The sequence below is a fragment of the Pseudophryne corroboree genome, chromosome 9 (assembly GCF_028390025.1).
Source record: "Pseudophryne corroboree isolate aPseCor3 chromosome 9, aPseCor3.hap2, whole genome shotgun sequence".
Taxonomy (NCBI): domain Eukaryota; kingdom Metazoa; phylum Chordata; class Amphibia; order Anura; family Myobatrachidae; genus Pseudophryne; species Pseudophryne corroboree.
The window spans coordinates 411,472,699-411,499,340 of NC_086452.1; the positions used below are offsets into that span (position 1 = coordinate 411,472,699).

The following is a 26,642-nucleotide window of genomic DNA, read 5'->3' on the forward strand; positions in this document are numbered from 1 at the left end:
CAAGCTTTGATTAACCATCTCCCCCTAAGTCCTTGTTCCACCAAAACTATAACCAGTTTGCGTCACCCCTCTCTCCAGGAGGGTACGGCTTTAGGACAGTGAAAATTGGGAGATATGCTAATAATGTATTCTAATCACACAGTAACAATAGGAAAATATTCAACATACAATATACGCAATCCTTGTTGATCTAGCCAATGTCTCTTGTAGGGTTACCACCTCATCCCTTTAATTCTGGACACACATTAATCACACAGGTTCTGTGGCTGGATGACTTCAAGACTCCATTTCACCTGGTTTTAATCAGCCACAGAACCTGTGTAATTAATGTGTCCAGAATTAAAGGGATGAGGTGGTAACCCTAGTCTCTTGATTAATGGAAGCACAAGATAAAGGCAGATACAGCATGTTGTGTGGTATACCACTAGTAAATAAACACATGTCTAATTGGAAAGATTCTGATAGGAAATGTCAGTGTGCGGGGCACTTCCTTTCTCTCTGTGGGGTGATAGCGCTTTGACACTGTTAGTAATACATTATTCCTGTTCAGTCACTTCTTCAGAAGTGTCAGTTCAATGAAGGCTGCCTGCAGAGACCTCTGCAGGCCTTTCAGGGAACATCTGGATATAATGGTGATGGCAAGCCAAAAAACAGAGTTATATTATAGAAACAAATGATCCTAGATGCTCAAGTAGAAGCATCACTAATAAACATCATTATAAATAATGGGTGTCATAATTATAGCCTAATCAGGAAAAATCTGAAGTTAATTAGTTGAAAGCTGGGTAAAGTTTATCTTAATGGCATACAACAAATCATGTGTAAAAAATGTTAAAGTATATTACAAACAGTGGGAAGCATATTTTCTGTTATCTTTGCTTAAAGATAACCTTTTATCACAGAAGAGAAAGCAACCCTTTTTGCAATCCCGTAAAATATGATTGACTAAAATATTTGGTTACTAAAATTCTCATATTAAATAGAATTTATTAAAGCAATACTGTTTGTGAAGACTATGTAAACATTTGTGGCCTTCTTCAAGCAAGAAGATGTAATGTTTCAGGGACATAAAGAACGTATAGAGATTGACTATATCTCATCTAGGCATCAATATAACCAAATCATGTTTCCTATGTATTAGTGCTGAAAATTATACAATGTCTAGTGGATTGTTTGATTTACAGTAACTTTGATTAAATTAGCTTGTGACTGTATATTACGATAAAGCAGTGGGGCTAGTTCTGAGTTGGATGCATCTTTTGTCCTGGATGAATATAGCGAGGTTTAGCATACTGCGCATGCACAAAAGTAAACTTGCGCGTTTCTGTATATCTCTTTTCGATTAAGAGTTGGGCAGGTCTTGGCCAGACCTCTCTTTGAGTGAAATGGGCATTTTGGGGTGGGAACTGGGGTGTAATCGTGCAGACGCACAGATCTGTTGTATTTTGAGGGAGTGTCATGGGAGTGTATTGGGCACATAGCTTGAGTTCCTTGCTATTCAAAGTCATGCGTACAAAGAAGGGAAGCCAGTTTCAGTATCAGCAAGTGCTGATACTAATAATGATGTGGCTATAGATGGAAAAACAGTGGGCAGAGTGGCTTCTTGCTTAAAGCTGCACAGAATCTCGCATTAGCCCTGTGAAAGTCATGGCTTCACAGAAAAACAGCTACTTTGCATCTAACTCAGAATCAGTACCTGTGTGTCAACTCTTGATTTAATTGTTAGAGGAGGTAGAACCATACATGCTGACTTTCTCTGTTTCCTCTCGAGGAGAGGCCTGGAAAGGAGACACCTATGGCCACTTTAGGGTGTTAGGAATGGACTCTCACGTCAAGAGGCACTGCCCCCACCATGACAAAAAACATGATTTGCAGATCCATGAGAAGGGGTCGAAGCAAAAATGATTTGTGTCATTAAGCCCCGCCCTTTCCATACGTACTAAAATTCCTGTAATTGTCTCTCAATCCTGTCCGCTTTACTAGGAAGTGTGAAGGATGCGGGAGAGATGCCTACTCTTCCGGGGGTACGGGGGACTACCTGAAAAATTGCAAATTCCTGGAGAGTAGGCAAGTATGGGAAGGACTCTGTGTTTAAGAGTGAGTTGGTCAATTCAATGTTCTCAATAAAGACTGGGGAAGCACATCAATACCAAGTTCCAAGTGGCAGGCAATTCAAGAAATCACAAGGCCTGGAAATTAACGTGTCCAAGTTCTTTTCTGTCTGTTTATTAAGGTGAAAATTTTATATATTTAATAGTATTGGTATATGTTCGGTACAATGTATGGACACCAGTCCTCCACTATATCCATATGGTAACAAGATTGGGGACTGGAATGCTAGATTGCCGGCTCTGTGGTAAACTACATCACTGTTAGTGAATTGGAACATTAGACAGTGAACTGAACCATAGCTCATGACTTTTCCTGTTGGTTAATTAGGACAAGAGTGCATGTGCCACCACAAGGGTGCGATCACGTGTCGTGAATGGGTGACCAGTGCTTCTTGTGCTCTGGCCAGCTGCACATCCAGTTGTTTTGCACTAAATGGACCCATGCCATGCACCATTAGGCAGGTGAACATGGCTACCGTTGATATACTGGGATATAACTCCCAACCTCCAATCAGGATGGATGGAGAGCCCACAAAGCAAGGCAGTTGGGAGGTAACTGAACATCTCTCAGTCATGAAAGGTAGCGGAATATTTAGGGGTGAGGGTGCACCCAGGCGCAAGCACAACAGTAATGCCCCCACATTTTATTATTTGTATTAATTGGTTATAATTATAACCCCTCATTTGATGGCAAATTTAATAGAATTAAAAAAAAAAAAAAGCCACTAACTATGACGTGTTTATATTTTTATGTATACATACTGTATTTACTAAGTAGGACCAGGGCAGTCGAGAGCCTGGCTGGGCCCAGGTACTTTTTAGGGGGCGTGGCCTAATCACACAAGGTGTGGCCATGCATCCTTAGAAAAAATACCGAATTTTTTGTATTTTAACTGCCACCATGGCCACACACTAGCCCAGCACAAAGCAGCGTGTGCTGGGCTGAGGAGAAAAGCTGCAGCTGCAAGTTAAAGGGGAGGAAGCCCGGGGCCCCCACTGGGCCCCTCTATTAGACCTGGGCTGGGTCATTTGTATCCTCTCCTCCCCCTCTCTCGGCGCCACTGAGTAGGACAGCCTACAGGGGCAGTATGTGCATGCCCTACCCATTTACAATCCATTCAGGATGGCATATCGTACAGTACATTGGAAATATTTTGCAGTTACTGGTACATTTCATGCTAACAGTACCAATATAAGCATCCAAGTGCCTCCCCAAACAAGTGCCGTCCCTAGGCAGGTGCCTCACGTGCCTAATGGTAAATTCGCCACTGATGAAAAGGCGCTGTAAGCACACCTATCACATGTTGCTTTCACCTTAGACTGAACGATGAAAATGCAATGTGATTGGTAACATTTCATACATGTAATTATTGTAGAACACCTTCTGTTTTCCTGTTCTATATAACTGGTGCCACTTATATAATGTTACTCTCAGACAGCCGAATGTGCCATTTGCCAAGATCATTTAAAATTCAAATAAACTGTATGTCTGTTTGGTTGACTCATACAGACATCAGTTGTTTTTTCAGAGAGATGTCACAATTGAAATATTAAAATATTAATATGCGGCCACTGGTAATTGCCCTGAGTACATTAAGAGATCTTGCATGAAGGCGCTGGGTATTCGTAAATGGTGTCCCAAGAGGTACATGGTGAGTTTGGCTCCAGGTCTCATACATATTACTTCTTTACATCTTTTAACAATGCAGTCATCACATTAGTGTCTCCAAATAAAAACCCATCCATTATCTCAAACTCGCAAGTAAAATGTTTACTATTTAGGAATGAATAGGTCATATTGTTAAGTCTATTAAATAAGTCTGAATTCTGTAAGTAAGTATATTTATGTATATAAGTAACTGCAACAAAAATTCTAGATACTATAAAAAAGTGCAGTGGCTAAGGGGTCTATATGTAATATTCCTTGCTTTTCCACATTAATTAAAATCTGCTAACGATGACAATTTTCAGTGATAATAAATTAATGTGGTAAATTATAATTTCTCTGACGTCCTAGTGGATGCTGGGAACTCCGTAAGGACCATGGGGAATAGACGGGCTCCGCAGGAGACTGGGCACTCTAAAAGAAAGATTAGGTACTATCTGGTGTGCACTGGCTCCTCCCTCTATGCCTCTCCTCCAGACCTCAGTTAGAATCTGTGCCCGGCCAGAGCTGGGTGCTCCTAGTGGGCTCTCCTGAGCTTGCTAGAAAGAAAGTATTTGTTAGGTTTTTTATTTTCAGTGAGATCTGCTGGCAACAGACTCACTGCTTCGAGGGACTGAGGGGAGAGAAGCAAACCTACCTGCGTGCAGCTAGCTTGTGCTTCTTAGGCTACTGGACACCATTAGCTCCAGAGGGTTCGAACACAGGGCCTGACCTCGATCGTCCGTTCCCGGAGCCGCGCCGCCGTCCCCCTTGCAGAGCCAGAAGACAGAAGAAAAAAGATGAAATCGGCGGCAGAAGACTCCGGTCTTCATTAAGGTAGCGCACAGCATTGCAGCTGTGCGCTATTGCTCCCACTGCACACCACACACTCCGGTCACTGTAGGGTGCAGGGCGCTGGGGGAGGGGGGGGGGGGGTGCCCTGGGCAGCAATAAGAATACCTTTTGGCACATTATGCACATAATACAGTCTGGAAAACTGTATATGTGCAAAAAACCCCGCCATTAAGATATACCAAAACGCGGGAGAAGCCCGCCGCTGAGGGGGCGGGGCCTTCTTCCTCAGCACACCAGCGCCATTTTCTCTTCACAGCTCCGCTGGAAGGACGCTCCCCAGGCTCTCCCCTGCAGTATCCTGTACATGAAGGGTAAAAAAGAGAGGGGGGGCACATAAATTTAGGCGCAAATAAGATAATAAGCAGCTATTGGGAAAAATCACTCAGTATAGTGTAAATCCCTGTGTTATATAGCGCTGTGGTGTGTGCTGGCATACTCTCTCTCTGTCTCCCCAAAGGACTTTGTGGGGTCCTGTCCTCAGTCAGAGCATTCCCTGTGTGTGTGCGGTGTGTCGGTACGGCTGTGTCGACATGTTTGATGAGGAGGGTTACGTGGAGGCGGAGCAAGGGCAGACAAGTGTGGTGTCGCCCCCGACGGGGCCGACACCGGATTGGATGGATATGTGGAAGGTCTTAACAGACAGTGTCAACTCCTTACATAAAAGGGTTCGATGACGCAGCAGCCTTGGGACAGCCGGGATCTCAGCTCGCGCCTGTCCAGGCGTCTCAGAGGCCATTAGGGGCTCATAAACGCCTGCTAGCTCAGATGGTAGACACAGATGTCGACACGGAGTCTGACTCCAGTGTAGATGAGGATGAGACAAATGCACAGTCTACAAAAGCCATCCGATGCATGATTACTGCAATGAAAAATGTATTGCACATTTCTGATATTAACCCGGTTACCACCAAGAAGGGTATTATGTTTGGGGAGAAAAAGCAGCCAGTGACTTTTCCCCCATCTGATGAATTAAATGAATTGTGTGAGGAAGCGTGGAGTTCCCCCGATAAGAAACTAGTGATTTCTAAGAGGTTACTGATGGCGTACCCTTTCCCGCCAACGGACAGGTTACGTTGGGAAACATCCCCTAGGGTGGACAAGGCGCTCACACACTTATCAAAAAAGGTGGCACTGCCGTCTCAGGATACGGCCGCCTTAAAGGAGCCTGCAGATAGAATGCAGGAAGCTATCCTGAAGTCTGTGTATACACACTCAGGTACTATACTGAGACCTGCTATTGCTTCAGCATGGATGTGTAGTGCTGCAGCCGTATGGTCTGATTCCCTGTCGGACAACATTGATTCCCTCGACAGGGATACTATTTTGCTAACCATAGAACATATAAAAGACGTCGTCTTATATATGCGGGATGCACAGAGGGACATTTGCCTGCTGGCATCTAGAATTAATGCAATGTCCATTTCTGCCAGGAGAGTATTATGGACTCGGCAGTGGACAGGTGATGCTGATTCTAAAAGACACATGGAGGTTTTGCCTTATAAGGGTGAGGAATTGTTTGGGGACGGTCTCTCGGACCTCGTATCCACGGCAACAGCCGGGAAGTCAACTTTTTTACCTCAGGTTCCCTCACAGCCTAAGAAAGTACCGTATTATCATGTACAGTCCTTTCGGCCTCAGAAAGGCAAGCGGATCAGAGGCGCATCCTTTCTGCCCAGAGGCAGGGGTAGAGGAAAGAAGCTGCACCAGGCAGCCAGTTCCCAGGAACAAAAATCCTCCCCCGCTTCCTCTAAGTCCACTGCATGACGCTGGGGCTCCACAGGCGGAGCCGGGTGCGGTGGGGGCGCGTCTCCGAAACTTCAGCAACCAGTGGGTTCGCTAACAAGTGGATCTCTGGGCTGTACAAATTGTATCTCAGGGCTACAAGCTGGAGTTTGAGGCGACTCCCCCTCGCCGTTACCTCAAATCAGCCTTGCCAGCTGCTCCCAGGGAAAGGGAGGTAGTATTGGCGGCAATTCACAAGCTGTACCTCCAGCAGGTGATAATCAAGGTTCCCCTCCTTCAACAGGGACGGGGTTACTATTCCACAATGTTTGTGGTACCGAAACCAGACGGTTCGGTGAGACCCATTCTGAATTTAAAATCCTTGAACACTTATATAAGGAAGTTCAAGTTCAAAATGGAATCGCTCAGGGCGATTATTGCAAGCCTGGAAGAGGGGGATTTTATGGTGTCGCTGGACATCAAGGATGCTTACATGCATGTCCCCGTATACCCACCTCACCAGGAGTACCTCAGGTTTGTGGTACAGGATTGTCATTACCAATTCCAGACGTTGCCGTTTTCTGTCCACGGCACCGAGAGTATTTACCAAGGTAATGGCCGAAATGATGATACTCCTTCGGAAAAAGGGAGTTATAATTATCCCGTACTTGGACGATCTCCTTATAAAGGCGAGGTCCAGAGAGCAGTTGTTAGTCAGCGTAGCACTCTCTCAGGAAGTGTTGCAACAGCACGGCTGGATTCTGAATATCCCAAAGTCGCAGCTGATTCCTGCGACGCGTCTGCTCTTCCTGGGCATGATTCTGGACACAGAACAGAAGAAGGTGTTTCTCCCGGTGGAGAAGGCCCAGGAATTGTCATCTCTGGTCAGGGACCTTCCGAAACCAAAACAGGTGTCGGTGCATCACTGCACGCGAGTCCTGGGAAAGATGGTGGCTTTTTACGAAGCAATTCCCTTCGGCAGGTTCCATGCAAGGATCTTTCAGTGGGATCTGTTAGACAAATGGTCCGGATCGCATCTTCAGATGCATCGGTTGATCACCCTGTCCCCAAGGGCCAGGGTGTCTTTGCTGTGGTGGCTGCAGAGTGCTCATCTTCTCGAGGGCCGCAGATTCGGCATACAGGACTGGGTCCTGGTGACCACGGACGCAAGCCTCCGAGGATGGGGGGCAGTCACTCAGGGAAGGAACTTCCAAGGACAGTGGTCAAGTCAAGAGACTTCACTACACATAAATATACTGGAACTAAGGGCCATTTACAACGCCCTGAGTCAAGCAGAGCCCCTGCTTCAAAACCAACCAGTGCTGATTCAATCAGACAACATCACGGCGGTCGCCCATGTAAACCGCCAGGGCGGCACAAGAAGCAGGATGGCGATGGCAGAAGCCACAAGGATTCTCCGATGGGCGGAAAATCACGTGCTAGCACTGTCAGCAGTGTTCATTCCGGGAGTGGACAACTGGGAAGCAGACTTCCTCAGCAGGCACGACCTCCACCCGGGAGAGTGATGACTTCATCCAGAAGTCTTCACGCAGATTGTAAACCGTTGGGAACGGCCACAGGTGGACATGATGGCGTCCCGCCTCAACAAAAAGCTAAAAAAATATTGCGCCAGGTCAAGGGACCCTCAGGCGATAGCTGTGGACTCACTAGTGACACCATGGGTGTACCAGTCGGTTTATGTGTTCCCTCCTCTTCCTCTCATACCCAAGGTACTGAGGATAGTAAGAAAGAGAGGAGTAAGAACTATACTCATCGTTCCGGATTGGCCAAGAAGAACTTGGTACCCAGAACTACAAGAAATGATCTCAGAGGACCCATGGCCTCTGCCTCTCAGACGGGACCTGTTACAGCAGGGGCCCTGTCTGTTCCAAGACTTACCGCGGCTGCGTTTGACGGCATGGCGGTTGAACGCCGGATCCTAACGGAAAAGGGCATTCCAGATGAAGTGATTCCTACGCTGATAAAGGCTAGGAAAGACGTGACAGCACAACATTATCACCGTATATGGCGAAAATATGTTGCTTGGTGTGAGGCCAGGAAGGCCCCTACAGAGGAATTCCAGCTGGGTCGATTCCTGCACTTCCTTCAGTCAGGAGTGACTATGGGCCTAAAATTAGGATCCATAAAGGTCCAGATTTCGGCCCTATCTATTTTCTTTCAAAAAGAACTGGCTTCACTGCCTGAAGTTCAGACGTTTGTTAAGGGAATGCTGCATATTCAGCCCCCTTTTGTGCCTCCAGTGGCACCTTGGGATCTTAACGTTGTGTTGGATTTCCTGAAATCCCACTGGTTTGAGCCACTTAAGACCGTGGAGCTAAAATATCTCACGTGGAAAGTGGTCATGCTATTGGCCTTAGCCTCGGCTAGGCGTGTGTCAGAATTGGCGGCTTTGTCATGTAAAAGCCCTTCTCTGATCTTCCATATGGACAGGGCAGAATTGAGGACTCGTCCCCAATTTCTCCCTAAGGTGGTATCAGCGTTTCATTTGAACCAACCTATTGTGGTGCCTGCGGCTACTCGGGACTTGGAGGACTCCAAGTTACTAGATGTAGTCAGGGCTTTGAAAATCTATGTAGCCAGGACGGCTGGAGTCAGGAAAACTGACTCGCTGTTTATCCTGCATGCACCCAACAAGTTGGGTGCTCCTGCTTCAAAGCAAACTATTGCGCGCTGGATCTGTTGCACGATTCAGCAAGCTCATTCTGCGGCAGGATTGCCGCATCCTAAATCAGTAAAAGCCCATTCCACAAGGAAGGTGGGCTCTTCTTGGGCGGCTGCCCGAGGGGTCTCGGCTTTACAGCTTTGCCGAGCTGCTACTTGGTCGGGTTCAAACACATTTGCTAAGTTCTACAAGTTTGATACCCTGGCTGAGGAGGACCTTGCCTTTGCTCATTCGGTGCTGCAGAGTCATCCGCACTCTCCCGCCCGTTTGGGAGCTTTGGTATAATCCCCATGGTCCTTACGGAGTTCCCAGTATCCACTACGACGTCAGAGAAAATAAGAATTTACTCACCGGTAATTCTATTTCTCGTAGTCCGTAGTGGATGCTGGGCGCCCGTCCCAAGTGCGGACTCTCTGCAATACATGTATATAGTTATTGCTTAACTAAAGGGTTATTGTTATGAGCCATCTGTTACTGAGGCTCAGTTGTTGTTCATACTGTTAACTGGGTATGGTTATCACTAGTTGTACGGTGTGATTGGTGTGGCTGGTATGAGTCTTACCCTGGATTCCAAATCCTGTCCTTGTTGTGTCAGCTCTTCCGTGCACAGTTTCCTTAACTGAGGTCTGGAGGAGGGGCATAGAGGGAGGAGCCAGTGCACACCAGATAGTACCTAATCTTTCTTTTAGAGTGCCCAGTCTCCTGCGGAGCCCATCTATTCCCCATGGTCCTTACGGAGTTCTTAGCATCCACTACAGACTACGAGAAATAGAATTACCGGTGAGTAAATTCTTATTTTAAGCCTTCCTGGGACAGAGCCTACGGTAGGAGGGTGCCACAGTGATAAATTGGTGAAGACCCCAGTCCCCCTATAGAACTATAGGAACTGCGGCACATAACTGAATATAGGAGTTATCAAAGGGAGAAAAAAACTACTGCTGGCTATAAAACTTTTTTGCTTTTGCTTTACACTCTACATACAGTATATGGGGCTATCGCCAATGTGTGAGAAAAAAAAAAGTATTGATGCAATACATTATTTTTTAGGCTGGAATTTTTTAGAGATAAACTACCAATCAATCAGCTTTTAACTGTCATTTTTCAAACACTGCCTATAACACGACTGTTAGGAGCTGATTGACTGGTACTTTACAGGGGATCCGGTCTGAAGATCGACACTGTCTAGGTCGATAATGTTTAGGTCGACCACTATAGGTCGACAGTCACTAGATCGACAGGGTCTGAAGGTCGACAGGGTTTTCTAGGTCGACATGTGCTAGGTCGACAGGTCGAAATGTCGACATGAGTTTTTAAAATTTCCCCCCTTTTTTAACTTTTTCATACTTAACCATCCACGTGGACCACGATTGGAATGGTAACCTTGCCCGAAGCATGGCGAGCAAACACGGTGCACTAATTGGGCTTCCCGGTCACTGTACGGAGAAAACGACACCAAAAAAACATGAAAAACTCATGTCGACCTTTTGACCTGTCGACCTAGCACATGTCGACCTAGAAACCCTGTCGACCTTCAGACCCTGTCGACCTAGTGACTGTTGACCTATAGTGGTTGATCTAAACATTGTCGACCTAGTCGATTTGATGATCAACACCCCTTTATAGGGCCGAATTTAGGGGTCAGGCCGCCCCTAGGCACATTAATGGCCGTTTGCCCCACCTCCTTCATCACATCATTGCCCCCTTCACTTCAGGTGCCAGCCCACCAAAGCAACCCCAACCTCATCCTACTACCAACTCCTGGACCACAATTTGCTGCCCATTGTCTTACCACCATCATTTGCACAATATATATACTGTATATATATAAAAGTTGTAATGAAGAAAAAAATAAGAATCATCTGGCCCTTAGCAAGGTGTGCCGCCCCCCCAGCAAGTGCCGCCCCTAGGCACGTGCCTCATGTGCCTAGTGGGAAATCCGCTACTGGTACTTTATCTATCTCCACATTATAAAGGGGGGTACACACGGAGAGATCCGTGCTTAAAATCTAAGCAATCTTGCTAAGATTGCTTAGATTTTAAGCACGGATCTGCCGTGTGTATGCCCTCTAGCGATAGCGATGCGCGGCCCCGCGCATCGCTATCGCCGATGCTAGATTGAGCTGCATGCAGGCTCAATCTAGCGGGTCGCTCACTTCACCGTTGTGTGAAGTGAGCGGCCCCCCGTCGGCTTTCCCCCTCGCTCAGCACATCGCGCTGTGCTGAGCGGGGGGAGAGATGTGTGCTGAGCGGTCTGTGTTAAGATCGCTCAGCACACATCTCTCCCGTGAGTACCCCCCTTAACTCTTGAATGCTTAGTACATCTCCCACTTAATGTTCTCACTGACAGAACTCTAGCTAAAGAGGGCAGGATGCGGTGGGAAATCGTGCACCCAGATGGAATGTGTCTTGAGGGGAAGGGGGGGGGGGAATGATGCACTTCAGCAAGAATCATATCACCAAGCCCATTTAATTGGGGAAGTGGACAGCACCGGGCGGCAGCGAGGAGGCTCTGGGAGACTTGCCCACTTTTACAGGTGTCCGGGAAAGCCACCTACGATTCGAGAGTCTCCCAGAAGTTTTGGGGAGAGAAGGCAAGTATTGTATGAAATACCTTGTTCCAGCCATGACTAAAGAATCCCCGAAAAACATTAATCTGGGACTGGGCATAGCCTAACAGTTCTCTAATTGTTAGGGAGGTATAGGGAAATATGTCCTTAATATGAGGAAGGTCTCTGGTTACCTATTGATCAGTCCCTGCAGTGTACATGTCATATGTTATCTGCATACTATGTGTTCTGAATATTAAATAAATACATTTGCTGCTATAAAGTGTCTGTGTTCCCCAGTAGGTTTGTGTTTGCCCTCTGAGTTATTGTCTTGTGGTTTTCTTTCAGGTTACATCAGGCGACGTTTGATGCCCCCACATGTGAAGGGAAAAGGAGAGAGAATCTCTCGCTGATAGGCGACTTTTCATCTTCAGCCGAGTTCTTTGTCACAATTGCCGTCTTTGCCTTTCTCTACTCGCTGGCCGCCACGGTTGTCTACATATTCTTCCAGAATAAGTACCGGGAAAACAACAGGGGTCCCCTAATTGTAAGTCTTCTAGTCACTATAAATGTTGTTTCAGGTGAACAATGGGCTTTTATGTGTATTAGGACAGTGTAAGAAAAAGGCCACATTACTCCTTCATATAGTGTACATACATAGATATGCGCAGGAAACAATGGTGGGGGTCCTTAGAACGAAACAAACAAGGAGCATCTTTTGAGAAGCATTCAAATAGAATTTACAGATAATGTCTACCTGTTTTCATTCAGAATTATGCCTTGGTTTCTGCTAGTTAAATGCTGGTTAAAATTGTTAAGAGAGTGAGTATAAAGTCACCTAATTTGTATTCAATTTCACCTATGCAAGTGTATAGAGGCCTGGAGGCCAAGCTTCTCTAGACTCATATTGGCAAAGCCTGTGAAGTTTCATTTTGGAGATACCCCCTAACTGTTACAGATTGGGGATAGAGACAGGGAGCACGGCAGTGGCATGCAGGAGGCGTGACCGGAACGCATCGAAGTGGTTGGCCATGTGGCTCCCACAGCCAAGTCCCGGAACCGAAAAGCACCACTTAATGGCTGCATGCATTGGAGTCGCCTGCATCGGGCCAGATTAACAATGGGGCAAATGGAACTACAACTCCAGGGGGCAGATGGAGCTACAACTCCAGGCCTGCACATAAATATAGGCCCATCATCATGACAGCATGATAAGACCAACTGCCTAGCTGGCCGCACAGTCCGCCATAAATCATTACTATTACAATTGTATTGATTTGAATTCATTAAATTAAAATAATGCAGTCTTTCCATTTTTATTTATTTAGGGAGAAAGTGGGGCTGACAGTGTAGCAGCTGTACACACCCATGTGACTGGCCACACCCACACAGCACTAGTAACGCCTCCTCCCCATATCATTATAGGGGATTGAACTTTTTTTTTTTTTTTTAAATATATTTATTGGGGTTTTTCCACAAAAGACATAGAAAAACAATGCAGTACAATACAAAGTGCAGATGAAATATATGCCTGGTACAGGTAGGCAACAGAGGGTAAGACTAAGCATTGAAAACCACCACTGGCGCCGTGGGTAAATTTAAACAGCGTGGGAAACCATGTCAATGCAGCTTCACAACAACAGTAGTATATATTGTATTGTCAAAAGTCCAGACCCAAAGTGCAATATACATTATAAAATCTGCACACTAATACATAGTAACAAAATTAATAATACAGCAACAGAGAAAGAAAAAGAGCAGAACAACAGAGACATAGATATGAATTAATAGGGAGGGGGGGGGGGGGGGGGTTGCAGATGCTAAAACCTGTGAAACACGGTGCACACATAAGTAGCGAAGGGACCAACCCGTTCCGTGCCAATGGGAAGGGAACGAGTGCCAGAAGGGGATTATCACCAATAGAAATACATAATTTGCGATAAGAATCCCAACTAAGGGAGTCAAATATTTTTAGAACATGGAGTTGTTGGGGAGATGGCAGAGAGTCAATATACGGTCCCCACTTCTTGTAGAAACGCAGAGCATTACGGTCAAGGTCTGGGAGAGTAGATTGACGCTCAAAATATAACGTAGTAGTAAAAAGGGACTTGAGGTTAGCAAGAGAGGGAGAAGTTCTATATATCCAATGATTTAAAATTAATTTCTTTCCCAAAGTCAGCAAAACATACAGAAACGGGACATAATAAGCTTGAGAGGGGGGTAAGCACCAGGCTGTAGTGTTAAGGCCAAGGAGCGCTGCTGGGGCCAGAGGGAGCACAATCTGGAAAGTAGATCTTACATACCACAGTATCTTATTCCAGAACCTTTTAATCTTTGGACAGTGCCAGCAATTGTGCATAAAAAGGGCATTCGGCGCTTTACACTTAAGACAGTGTTCAGAGTCTGTAGAGACCATATATTTATGCTGTCCTGGGGCAATATAAGCCCGATGTAAAAATTTAAAGTGGATTTCCTGAAGCTGAGCAGAATGCAGGGCTTTCAGGATAGAGGGGGTAAAGGAAGCAGTTCACCTCCGGATCCCAGGACCACTCACTTGACCATTTAGATAACATAGGGGGCCAGAGAACATCAGGCTTGCTAGGTAACAAATTTCTGGTACAACCAGCTGACTTTGTATGAAAGAGTCGGTAATGTGACCAATAAGGGGGACAGAGGGTCCATCCTCCGCTCGTGCATAGGAGGGATGGGGAGAGATTGTACAAAATGACGAACTTGGAGAAACATAAAGAAATCAGATGAGGGCACACTGTGTCTCTCGGCTAATTCCGCAAATGACAGGCACAAGTCCACCCGGGTCAAATACGTCACGAATAAGGGCAATGCCCCTAGACTTCCACGCAAGGAATTTGGTATTGTCAAAAGGTGGAGTGAAACAGGGGTTTCCGCAAAAAGGAATAAAAGGGGAATATTCTGGGTTTCGGTGTAGGGCTTTGTTTATGGCTCCCCAGGAGCGGTAAGTATCCCAAAAAAGAATATTAGAACGCGCCAGAGATGGGAGGAGGGTTTTTGGGGTGTGTAGCAGCGCTCTGAGATCATAGGGATACACAAGATCTTGCTCTACATCATAATTAACATATGAGGAGGTGCCTAATAGCCAATCCGAGATATACCTAAAATTCACAGCCCGGAAGAATGCCAAGAGGTCAGGGACAGCCAGCCCACCCTTAGCGCGAGGAAGCTTAAGCTTAGGAAGGGAGATCCGAGATCTCTTATGGTTCCAAAGGATTTAGAAAACAGTTTATAATATAACAATAACTCTTTGCTAGGGGGCTGGATAGGGATCATCTGGAGGAGATAAGAGATTATAGGAACACAATGCTCTTCAGGATGGCCACTCTCCCTAATAGAGAGACAGGAAGAGAGGACCAGGTGGACAGCAACTGTGACACCTTGTTAAAAACCTCTGTATAGTTGGTAGAGATGAGCGGGTTCGGTTTCTCTGAATCCGAACCCGCCCGAACTTCAGCTTTTTTTACACGGATCCGAGCGACTCGGATCTTCCCGCCTTGCTCGGTTAACCCGAGCGCGCCCGAACGTCATCATGACGCTGTCGGATTCTCGCGAGGCTCGGATTCTATCGCGAGACTCGGATTCTATATAAGGAGCCGCGCGTCGCCGCCATTTTCACACGTGCATTGAGATTGATAGGGAGAGGACGTGGCTGGCGTCCTCTCCATTTAGATTATAAGAGAGAGAGATTTACTGGAGCTTAGGACTAGGAGGAGTACTGTAGAAGTGTAGAGAGTGCAGAGAGTTTACTAGTGAGTGACCACCAGACAGTGCAGTTTATTTAATATATCCGTTCTCTGCCTGAAAAAAGCGATACACACAGTGACTCAGTCACATACCATATCTGTGTGCACTGCTCAGGCTCAGCCCAGTGTGCTGCATCATCTATATATATTATATATCTGTCTGACTGCTCAGCTCACACAGCTTATAATTGTGGGGGAGACTGGGGAGCACTGCAGTGCCAGTTATAGGTTATAGCAGGAGCCAGGAGTACATAATATTATATAGTGAGTGACCACCAGACAGTGCAGTTTATTTAATATATCCGTTCTCTGCCTGAAAAAAGCGATACACACAGTGACTCAGTCACATACCATATCTGTGTGCACTGCTCAGGCTCAGCCCAGTGTGCTGCATCATCTATATATATTATATATCTGTCTGACTGCTCAGCTCACACAGCTTATAATTGTGGGGGAGACTGGGGAGCACTGCAGTGCCAGTTATAGGTTATAGCAGGAGCCAGGAGTACATAATATTATATTAAAATTAAACAGTGCACACTTTTGCTGCAGGAGTGCCACTGCCAGTGTGACTGACCAGTGACCTGACCACACTGACCACCAGTATAGTTAGTAGTATACTTATATTGTGATTGCCTGAAAAAGTTAAACACTCGTCGTGTGACTTCACTTGTGTGTTGTTGTTTTTTTTATTCTATAAAAATAAAACTCATTCTGCTGACAGTGTCCAGCAGGTCCGTCATTATATAATATATAATATATACCTGTCCGGCTGCAGTAGTGATATATATATTTTTTATATCATTTATCATCCAGTCGCAGCAGACACAGTACGGTAGTTCACGGCTGTGGCTACCTCTGTGTCTGCACTCGGCAGGCAGTTCGTCCATAATTGTATACCACCTAACCGTGGTTTTTTTTTCTTCTTTATACATACATACTACTACGACATCTCTTTATCAACCAGTCTATATTAGCAGCAGACACAGTACAGTACGGTAGTTCACGGCTGTGGCTACCTCTGTGTCTGCACTCGGCAGGCAGTCCGTCCATAATTGTATACCACCTAACCGTGGTTTTTTTTTCTTTCTTCTTTATACATACATAGTTACATAGACATCTCTTTATCAACCAGTCTATATTAGCAGCAGACACAGTACAGTACGGTAGTTCACGGCTGTGGCTACCTCTGTGTCTGCACTCGGCAGGCAGTCCGTCCATAATTGTATACCACCTAACCGTGGTTTTTTTTTCTTTCTTCTTTATACATACATAGTTACATAGACATCTCTTTATCAACCAGTCTATATTAGCAGCAGACACAGTACAGTACGGTAGTTCACGGCTGTGGCTACCTCTGTGTCTGCACTCGGCAGGCAGTCCGTCCATAATTGTATACCACCTAACCGTGGTTTTTTTTTCTTTCTTCTTTATACATACATAGTTACATAGACATCTCTTTATCAACCAGTCTATATTAGCAGCAGACACAGTACAGTACGGTAGTTCACGGCTGTGGCTACCTCTGTGTCTGCACTCGGCAGGCAGTCCATAATTGTATACTAGTATCCATCTCCATTGTTTACCTGAGGTGCCTTTTAGTTGTGCCTATTAAAATATGGAGAACAAAAATGTTGAGGTTCCAAAATTAGGGAAAGATCAAGATCCACTTCCACCTCGTGCTGAAGCTGCTGCCACTAGTCATGGCCGAGACGATGAAATGCCAGCAACGTCGTCTGCCAAGGCCGATGCCCAATGTCATAGTACAGAGCATGTCAAATCCAAAACACCAAATATCAGTAAAAAAAGGACTCCAAAACCTAAAATAAAATTGTCGGAGGAGAAGCGTAAACTTGCCAATATGCCATTTACCACACGGAGTGGCAAGGAACGGCTGAGGCCCTGGCCTATGTTCATGGCTAGTGGTTCAGCTTCACATGAGGATGGAAGCACTCAGCCTCTCGCTAGAAAACTGAAAAGACTAAAGCTGGCAAAAGCACCGCAAAGAACTGTGCGTTCTTCGAAATCCCAAATCCACAAGGAGAGTCCAATTGTGTCGGTTGCGATGCCTGACCTTCCCAACACTGGACGTGAAGAGCATGCGCCTTCCACCATTTGCACGCCCCCTGCAAGTGCTGGAAGGAGCACCCGCAGTCCAGTTCCTGATAGTCAGATTGAAGATGAAGATGTTGAAGTACACCAGGATGAGGAGGATATGGGTGTTGCTGGCGCTGGGGAGGAAATTGACCAGGAGGATTCTGATGGTGAGGTGGTTTGTTTAAGTCAGGCACCCGGGGAGACACCTGTTGTCCGTGGGAGGAATATGGCCGTTGACATGCCTGGTGAAAATACCAAAAAAATCAGCTCTTCAGTGTGGAGGTATTTCAACAGAAAAGCGGACAACAGGTGTCAAGCCGTGTGTTGCCTTTGTCAAGCTGTAATAAGTAGGGGTAAGGACGTTAACCACCTCGGAACATCCTCCCTTATACGTCACCTGCAGCGCATTCATAATAAGTCAGTGATAAGTTCAAAAACTTTGGGCGACAGCGGAAGCAGTCCACTGACCAGTAAATCCCTTCCTCTTGTAACCAAGCTCACGCAAACCACCCCACCAACTCCCTCAGTGTCAATTTCCTCCTTCCCCAGGAATGCCAATAGTCCTGCAGGCCATGTCACTGGCAATTCTGACGAGTCCTCTCCTGCCTGGGATTCCTCCGATGCATCCTTGCGTGTAACGCCTACTGCTGCTGGCGCTGCTGTTGTTGCTGCTGGGAGTCGATGGTCATCCCAGAGGGGAAGTCGTAAGCCCACTTGTACTACTTCCAGTAAGCAATTGACTGTCCAACAGTCCTTTGCGAGGAAGATGAAATATCACAGCAGTCATCCTGCTGCAAAGCGGATAACTGAGGCCTTGACAACTATGTTGGTGTTAGACGTGCGTCCGGTATCCGCCGTTAGTTCACAGGGAACTAGACAATTTATTGAGGCAGTGTGCCCCCGTTACCAAATACCATCTAGGTTCCACTTCTCTAGGCAGGCGATACCGAGAATGTACACGGACGTCAGAAAAAGACTCACCAGTGTCCTAAAAAATGCAGTTGTACCCAATGTCCACTTAACCACGGACATGTGGACAAGTGGAGCAGGGCAGGGTCAGGACTATATGACTGTGACAGCCCACTGGGTAGATGTATGGACTCCCGCCGCAAGAACAGCAGCGGCGGCACCAGTAGCAGCATCTCGCAAACGCCAACTCTTTCCTAGGCAGGCTACGCTTTGTATCACCGCTTTCCAGAATACGCACACAGCTGAAAACCTCTTACGGCAACTGAGGAAGATCATCGCGGAATGGCTTACCCCAATTGGACTCTCCTGTGGATTTGTGGCATCGGACAACGCCAGCAATATTGTGTGTGCATTAAATATGGGCAAATTCCAGCACGTCCCATGTTTTGCACATACCTTGAATTTGGTGGTGCAGAATTTTTTAAAAAACGACAGGGGCGTGCAAGAGATGCTGTCGGTGGCCAGAAGAATTGCGGGACACTTTCGGCGTACAGGCACCACGTACAGAAGACTGGAGCACCACCAAAAACTACTGAACCTGCCCTGCCATCATCTGAAGCAAGAAGTGGTAACGAGGTGGAATTCAACCCTCTATATGCTTCAGAGGTTGGAGGAGCAGCAAAAGGCCATTCAAGCCTATACAATTGAGCACGATATAGTAGGTGGAATGCACCTGTCTCAAGCGCAGTGGAGAATGATTTCAACGTTGTGCAAGGTTCTGATGCCCTTTGAACTTGCCACACGTGAAGTCAGTTCAGACACTGCCAGCCTGAGTCAGGTCATTCCCCTCATCAGGCTTTTGCAGAAGAAGCTGGAGACATTGAAGGAGGAGCTAACACGGAGCGATTCCGCTAGGCATGTGGGACTTGTGGATGGAGCCCTTAATTCGCTTAACAAGGATTCACGGGTGGTCAATCTGTTGAAATCAGAGCACTACATTTTGGCCACCGTGCTCGATCCTAGATTTAAAGCCTACCTTGGATCTCTCTTTCCGGCAGACACAAGTCTGCTGGGGTTGAAAGACCTGCTGGTGACAAAATTGTCAAGTCAAGCGGAACGCGACCTGTCAACATCTCCTCCTTCACATTCTCCCGCAACTGGGGGTGCGAGGAAAAGGCTCAGAATTCCGAGCCCACCCGCTGGCGGTGATGCAGGGCAGTCTGGAGCGACTGCTGATGCTGACATCTGGTCCGGACTGAAGGACCTGACAACGATTACGGACATGTCGTCTACTGTCACTGCATATGATTCTCTCAACATTGATAGAATGGTGGAGGATTATATGAGTGACCGCATCCAAGTAGGCACGTCACACAGTCCGTACTTATACTGGCAGGAAAAAGAGGCAATTTGGAGGCCCTTGCACAAACTGGCTTTATTCTACCTAAGTTGCCCTCCCACAAGTGTGTACTCCGAAAGAGTGTTTAGTGCCGCCGCTCACCTTGTCAGCAATCGGCGTACGAGGTTACATCCAGAAAATGTGGAGAAGATGATGTTCATTAAAATGAATTATAATCAATTCCTCCGCGGAGACATTGACCAGCAGCAATTGCCTCCACAAAGTACACAGGGAGCTGAGATGGTGGATTCCAGTGGGGACGAATTGATAATCTGTGAGGAGGGGGATGTACACGGTGATATATCGGAGGGTGATGATGAGGTGGACATCTTGCCTCTGTAGAGCCAGTTTGTGCAAGGAGAGATTAATTGCTTCTTTTTTGGGGGGGGTCCAAACCAACCCGTCATATCAGTCACAGTCGTGTGGCAGACCCTGTCACTGAAATGATGGGTTGGTTAAAGTGTGCATGTCCTGTTTTGTTTATACAACATAAGGGTGGGTGGGAGGGCCCAAGGACAATTCCATCTTGCACCTCTTTTTTCTTTTCTTTTTCTTTGCATCATGTGCTGATTGGGGAGGGTTTTTTGGAAGGGACATCCTGCGTGACACTGCAGTGCCACTCCTAAATGGGCCCGGTGTTTGTGTCGGCCACTAGGGTCGCTAATCTTACTCACACAGTCAGCTACCTCATTGCGCCTCTTTTTTTCTTTGCGTCATGTGCTGTTTGGGGAGGGTTTTTTGGAAGGGACATCCTGCGTGACACTGCAGTGCCACTCCTAGATGGGCCCGGTGTTTGTGTCGGCCACTAGGGTCGCTAATCTTACTCACACAGCTACCTCATTGCGCCTCTTTTTTTCTTTGCGTCATGTGCTGTTTGGGGAGGGTTTTTTGGAAGGGACATCCTGCGTGACACTGCAGTGCCACTCCTAGATGGGCCCGGTGTTTGTGTCGGCCACTAGGGTCGCTAATCTTACTCACACAGCTACCTCATTGCGCCTCTTTTTTTCTTTGCGTCATGTGCTGTTTGGGGAGGGTTTTTTGGAAGGGCCATCCTGCGTGACACTGCAGTGCCACTCCTAGATGGGCCCGGTGTTTGTGTCGGCCACTAGGGTCGCTAATCTTACTCACACAGCTACCTCATTGCGCCTCTTTTTTTCTTTGCGTCATGTGCTGTTTGGGGAGGGTTTTTTGGAAGGGACATCCTGCGTGACACTGCAGTGCCACTCCTAGATGGGCCCGGTGTTTGTGTCGGCCACTAGGGTCGCTTATCTTACTCACACAGCGACCTCGGTGCAAATTTTAGGACTAAAAATAATATTGTGAGGTGTGAGGTATTCAGAATAAACTGAAAATGAGTGTAAATTATGGTTTTTGAGGTTAATAATACTTTGGGATCAAAATGACCCCCAAATTCTATGATTTAAGCTGTTTTTTTGTGTTTTTTGAAAAAAACACCCGAATCCAAAACACACCCGAATCCGACAAAAAAAATTCGGTGAGGTTTTGCCAAAACGCGTTCGAACCCAAAACCAAAACACAAAACCCGAAAAATTTCAGGCGCTCATCTCTAATAGTTGGTCGAATATAAATCTGAGATATTTACTGGAAAATATATACCCAAATATTTAAGTTTCGTAGTATTCATCTGGAATTGAGTAAGGACAGGTGAAGAGGTGCGCGTACAAGCAGCCGGAGTGAGTGGGAAGAGTTCAGACTTAGAAGCATTAACACAGTACCCTGCAAAGGTACCAAACTCAGTAATGACTTGCATAATTGGTGGGATAGAGGTCTCAGGATTTGAAATAAAGAGGAGCATATCATCCGCGAACAAACTTACACGAAGCTCATGGTCACGGACCAGAACTCCAGAGTATCCGGGAAGGTGACGCAACTTAATAGCCAAGGGCTCTATGGCGATGGCAAATAAGAGTGGGGAGAGGGGGCAGCCCTGTCTGGTGCCCCTGTGAAGGGGAATGGGTGCAGATAAGTAGCCATTACACATAATACGGGAAGAGGAGGGGGAATATAAATTTCGGAGCATGTTGATCAGGTCCAGCGGAAACCCAAACCTCTCCAGCGTGGTATGCAGGTGGTCCCAAGTAACAAGGTCAAATGCCTTTTCCGCGTCCAACGAAAGGACGTATTGGGGGTCTGGGTCTCCGCTGGAGTGCAACCAGCTAGCCGCTGCAAGGACTTTACGGATATTATTAGTGGAATGCCTACCCGAGATGAAACCGGTTTGATCCGGATGAATAATTGAGGGAAGCACTCCCTTTAATCTGTCAGCAATAATTTTTGTAAAAAGTTTATAGTCAACATTAAGGAGAGAAATGGGGCAGTAGGAGCCGGGGAGATGGGGATCCCTCCCGGGCTTGGGAAGAAGACGGACCAGAGCATCATTAAAGTATAAAGGGAGGGAGTGAGAGGTTAGAATTGCATTAAACACCAGAACCAAAATATCCAGCAGTTTAGGCTGGAGTATTTTATAGAATTCGCCAGAGAACCCATCAGGTCCAGGGGCTTTTAAGGGTTTTAAATGTTTGAAAGCAGCCTCCACTTCCCGAGCAGTAATTGGGGAGTAGAAGCCCTCAGCAACCGAAGGCGGGATTTGAGGTAGGGAAACAGAATTCCAGAAAGAAGTTTTAGTGGGGACATCAACAGGGGAATGGGCATAAATGTCCGTGTAAACTTCTGAGAGGAGTTGCGCCATGTCTACAGACTTAGTAGCCAACTAGCCATCACAGCGTTTAAGCGACTGTATCACAGAGGAAAGCACAGACAGAAGATTAGAAAGGAGACGGCCTGTTTTATTGCCAAATCTGTAAAAACAGTAGTTTTTGTGAAAGGTATGACGATCTCCCATTAGTGCTAATACAGCGTTGAATTGGGATTTACATTCTAAGTATGTTTTCTTTTAGGCAGGAGAGGGAGACTGTTTAAATTGTTGGTAAGCATCAGTTAAGCATCGTTGAGATGTTTTAAATTCAGAAAGAAACTGTTTCTTTCTCGAGGAAACATATTCCACAAGCCTACCCCGGAGAACTGCTTTGGAGGTCTGCCAAAACAATAAAGGATCAGTCTCAAAAGTGCTTGCATTATCCAGTCTGAACTCCTCCCAAAATGCCTCCAACCTATTCCGAAACTGCAATGAGGAGGTGAAGGAAGTCGGGAAATGCCAACACTTAAAAGAGCCGCGATCTAGCGAAGTAGTTAAGCAAACCCAGACCAAAGCATGATCAGAAAGGGATATCGTTTCCATCTGAGCCTCACTATTTTGAGGGATCAGAGAATCCGACAGCAATAAAAAATCAATTCTGGACAAGGTGCCATGGGCAGCCGAAAGACACGAGTACTCCCTATCAGTGGGGTGAAGGAATCTCCAAGCATCAGTCAGATGTAATTGCTGAGCAAAGAAGGGGACACCTAGGGCAGGGGGAAGGCGTGCACGAGCGGAGGAATTTGAGTCCATATAAGCGGAGACCACAACATTGAAGTCTCCACCCACAATCATTGGGAGAGACATAAATGGGCACAATTTAGTAATAAGACTCTTGAAAAATACCTTCGAATAAGAATTTGGGGCATAAACAGTACATAAAACATATTTGGGGTTATGAAGTAAAATCTCAAGAATTAGGAATCTACCAGCAGGATCACACAAAGAGGTGAGAACCTCTACCTGCTTAGAGATGAGCGGGTTCGGTTTCTCTGAATCCGAACCCGCACGAACTTCATGTTTTTTTCACGGGTCCGAGCAGACTCGGATCCTCCCGCCTTGCTCGGTTAACCCGAGCGCGCCCGAACGTCATCATGACGCTGTCGGATTCTCGCGAGACTCGGATTCTATATAAGGAGCCGCGCGTCGCCGCCATTTTCACACGTGCATTGAGATTGATAGGGAGAGGACGTGGCTGGCGTCCTCTCCATTTAGATTAGGGTTGAGAGAGAGAGAGAGAGATTGACCTGAGGCTGTGATACTGTAGAAGAGAGTGCAGAGTTTAGTGACTGACGACCACAGTGACCACCAGACAGTGCAGTTGTTTGTTTTATTTAATATATCCGTTCTCTGCCTGAAAAAAACGATACACACAGTGACTCAGTCACATACCATATCTGTGTGCACTGCTCAGCCCAGTGTGCTGCATCAATGTATATATATATATCTGACTGTGCTCAGCTCACACAGCTTATAATTGTGGGGGAGACTGGGGAGCACTGCAGTGCCAGTTATAGGTTATAGCAGGAGCCAGGAGTACATAATATTATATTAAAATTAAACAGTGCACACTTTTGCTGCAGGAGTGCCACTGCCAGTGTGACTAGTGACCAGTGACCTGACCACCAGTATATATAATATTAGTAGTATACTATCTCTTTATCAACCAGTCTATATTAGCAGCAGACACAGTACAGTGCGGTAGTTCACGGCTGTGGCTACCTCTGTGTCGGCACTCGGCAGCCCGTCCATAATTGTATATACCACCTAACCGTGTTTTTTTTTTCTTTCTTTATAGTCATACTAGTTACGAGTATACTATCTCTTTATCAACCAGTCTATATTAGCAGCAGACACAGTACAGTGCGGTAGTTAACGGCTGTGGCTACCTCTGTGTCGGCACTCGGCAGCCCGTCCATAATTGTATATACCACCTAACCGTGGTTTTTTTTTCTTTCTTTATACATACATACTAGTTACGAGTATACTATCTCTTTATCAACCAGTCTATATTAGCAGCAGACACAGTACAGTGCGGTAGTTCACGGCTGTGGCTACCTCTGTGTCGGCACTCGGCAGCCCGTCCATAATTGTATATACCACCTAACCGTGGTTTTTTTTTCTTTCTTTATACATACATACTAGTTACGAGTATACTATCTCTTTATCAACCAGTCTATATTAGCAGCAGACACAGTACAGTGCGGTAGTTCACGGCTGTGGCTACCTCTGTGTCGGCACTCGGCAGCCCGTCCATAATTGTATATACCACCTAACCGTGCTTTTTTTTTCTTTCTTTATACATACATACTAGTTACGAGTATACTATCTCTTTATCAACCAGTCTATATATTAGCAGCAGACACAGTACAGTGCGGTAGTTCACGGCTGTGGCTACCTCTGTGTCGGCACTCGGCAGCCCGTCCATAATTGTATATACCACCTAACCGTGGTTTTTTTTTCTTTCTTTATACATACATACTAGTTACGAGTATACTATTTCTTTATCAACCAGTCTATATATTAGCAGCAGACACAGTACAGTGCGGTAGTTCACGGCTGTGGCTACCTCTGTGTCGGCACTCGGCAGCCCGTCCATAATTGTATATACCACCTAACCGTGGTTTTTTTTTCTTTCTTTATACATACATACTAGTTACGAGTATACTATCTCTTTATCAACCAGTCTATATTAGCAGCAGACACAGTACAGTGCGGTAGTTCACGGCTGTGGCTACCTCTGTGTCGGCACTCGGCAGTCCGTCCATAATTGTATACTAGTATCCAATCCATCCATCTCCATTGTTTACCTGAGGTGCCTTTTAGTTGTGCCTATTAAAATATGGAGAACAAAAATGTTGAGGTTCCAAAATTAGGGAAAGATCAAGATCCACTTCCACCTCGTGCTGAAGCTGCTGCCACTAGTCATGGCCGAGACGATGAAATGCCAGCAACGTCGTCTGCCAAGGCCGATGCCCAATGTCATAGTACAGAGCATGTCAAATCCAAAACACCAAATATCAGTAAAAAAAGGACTCCAAAACCTAAAATAAAATTGTCGGAGGAGAAGCGTAAACTTGCCAATATGCCATTTACCACACGGAGTGGCAAGGAACGGCTGAGGCCCTGGCCTATGTTCATGGCTAGTGGTTCAGCTTCACATGAGGATGGAAGCACTCAGCCTCTCGCTAGAAAAATGAAAAGACTAAAGCTGGCAAAAGCAGTAGCACCGCAAAGAACTGTGCATTCTTCGAAATCCCAAATCCACAAGGAGAGTCCGACTCCAATTGTGTCGGTTGCGATGCCTGACCTTCCCAACACTGGACGTGAAGAGCATGCGCCTTCCACCATTTGCACGCCCCCTGCAAGTGATGGAAGGAGCACCCGCAGTCCAGTTCCTGATAGTCAGATTGAAGATGTCAGTGTTGAAGTACACCAGGATGAGGAGGATATGGGTGTTGCTGGCGCTGGGGAGGAAATTGACCAGGAGGATTCTGATGGTGAGGTGGTTTGTTTAAGTCAGGCACCCGGGGAGACACCTGTTGTCCGTGGTAGGAATATGGCCGTTGACATGCCTGGTGAAAATACCAAAAAAATCAGCTCTTCGGTGTGGAAGTATTTCACCAGAAATGCGGACAACAGGTGTCAAGCCGTGTGTTCCCTTTGTCAAGCTGTAATAAGTAGGGGTAAGGACGTTAACCACCTCGGAACATCCTCCCTTATACGTCACCTGCAGCGCATTCATAATAAGTCAGTGACAAGTTCAAAAACTTGGGCCGACAGCGGAAGCAGTCCACTGACCAGTAAATCCCTTCCTCTTGTAACCAAGCTCACGCAAACCACCCCACCAACTCCCTCAGTGTCAATTTCCTCCTTCCCCAGGAATGCCAATAGTCCTGCAGGCCATGTCACTGGCATTTCTGACGAGTCCTCTCCTGCCTGGGATTCCTCCGATGCATCCTTGCGTGTAACGCCTACTGCTGCTGGCGCTGCTGTTGTTGCTGCTGGGAGTCGATGGTCATCCCAGAGGGGAAGTCGTAAGACCACTTTTACTACTTCCACCAAGCAATTAACTGTCCAACAGTCCTTTGCGAGGAAGATGAAATATCACAGCAGTCATCCTACTGCAAAGCGGATAACTGAGGCCTTGACATCCTGGGTGGTGAGAAACGTGGTTCCGGTA

The 26,642-nt window shown here is 46.4% G+C and overlaps 1 protein-coding gene across 2 annotated transcripts in view; it reads left to right on the forward strand.

The window, feature by feature from the left end:
* SYNPR (synaptoporin) overlaps positions 1–26,642 on the forward strand; it is a 467,369-nt gene that overhangs the window by 372,573 nt on the left and 68,154 nt on the right. For both annotated transcript variants that reach the window (XM_063940903.1, XM_063940904.1), the window contains one exon: positions 11,911–12,109. In XM_063940903.1, the coding sequence (XP_063796973.1) occupies positions 11,911–12,109 (199 nt within the window). The remainder of the gene's footprint in view (positions 1–11,910; positions 12,110–26,642) is intronic.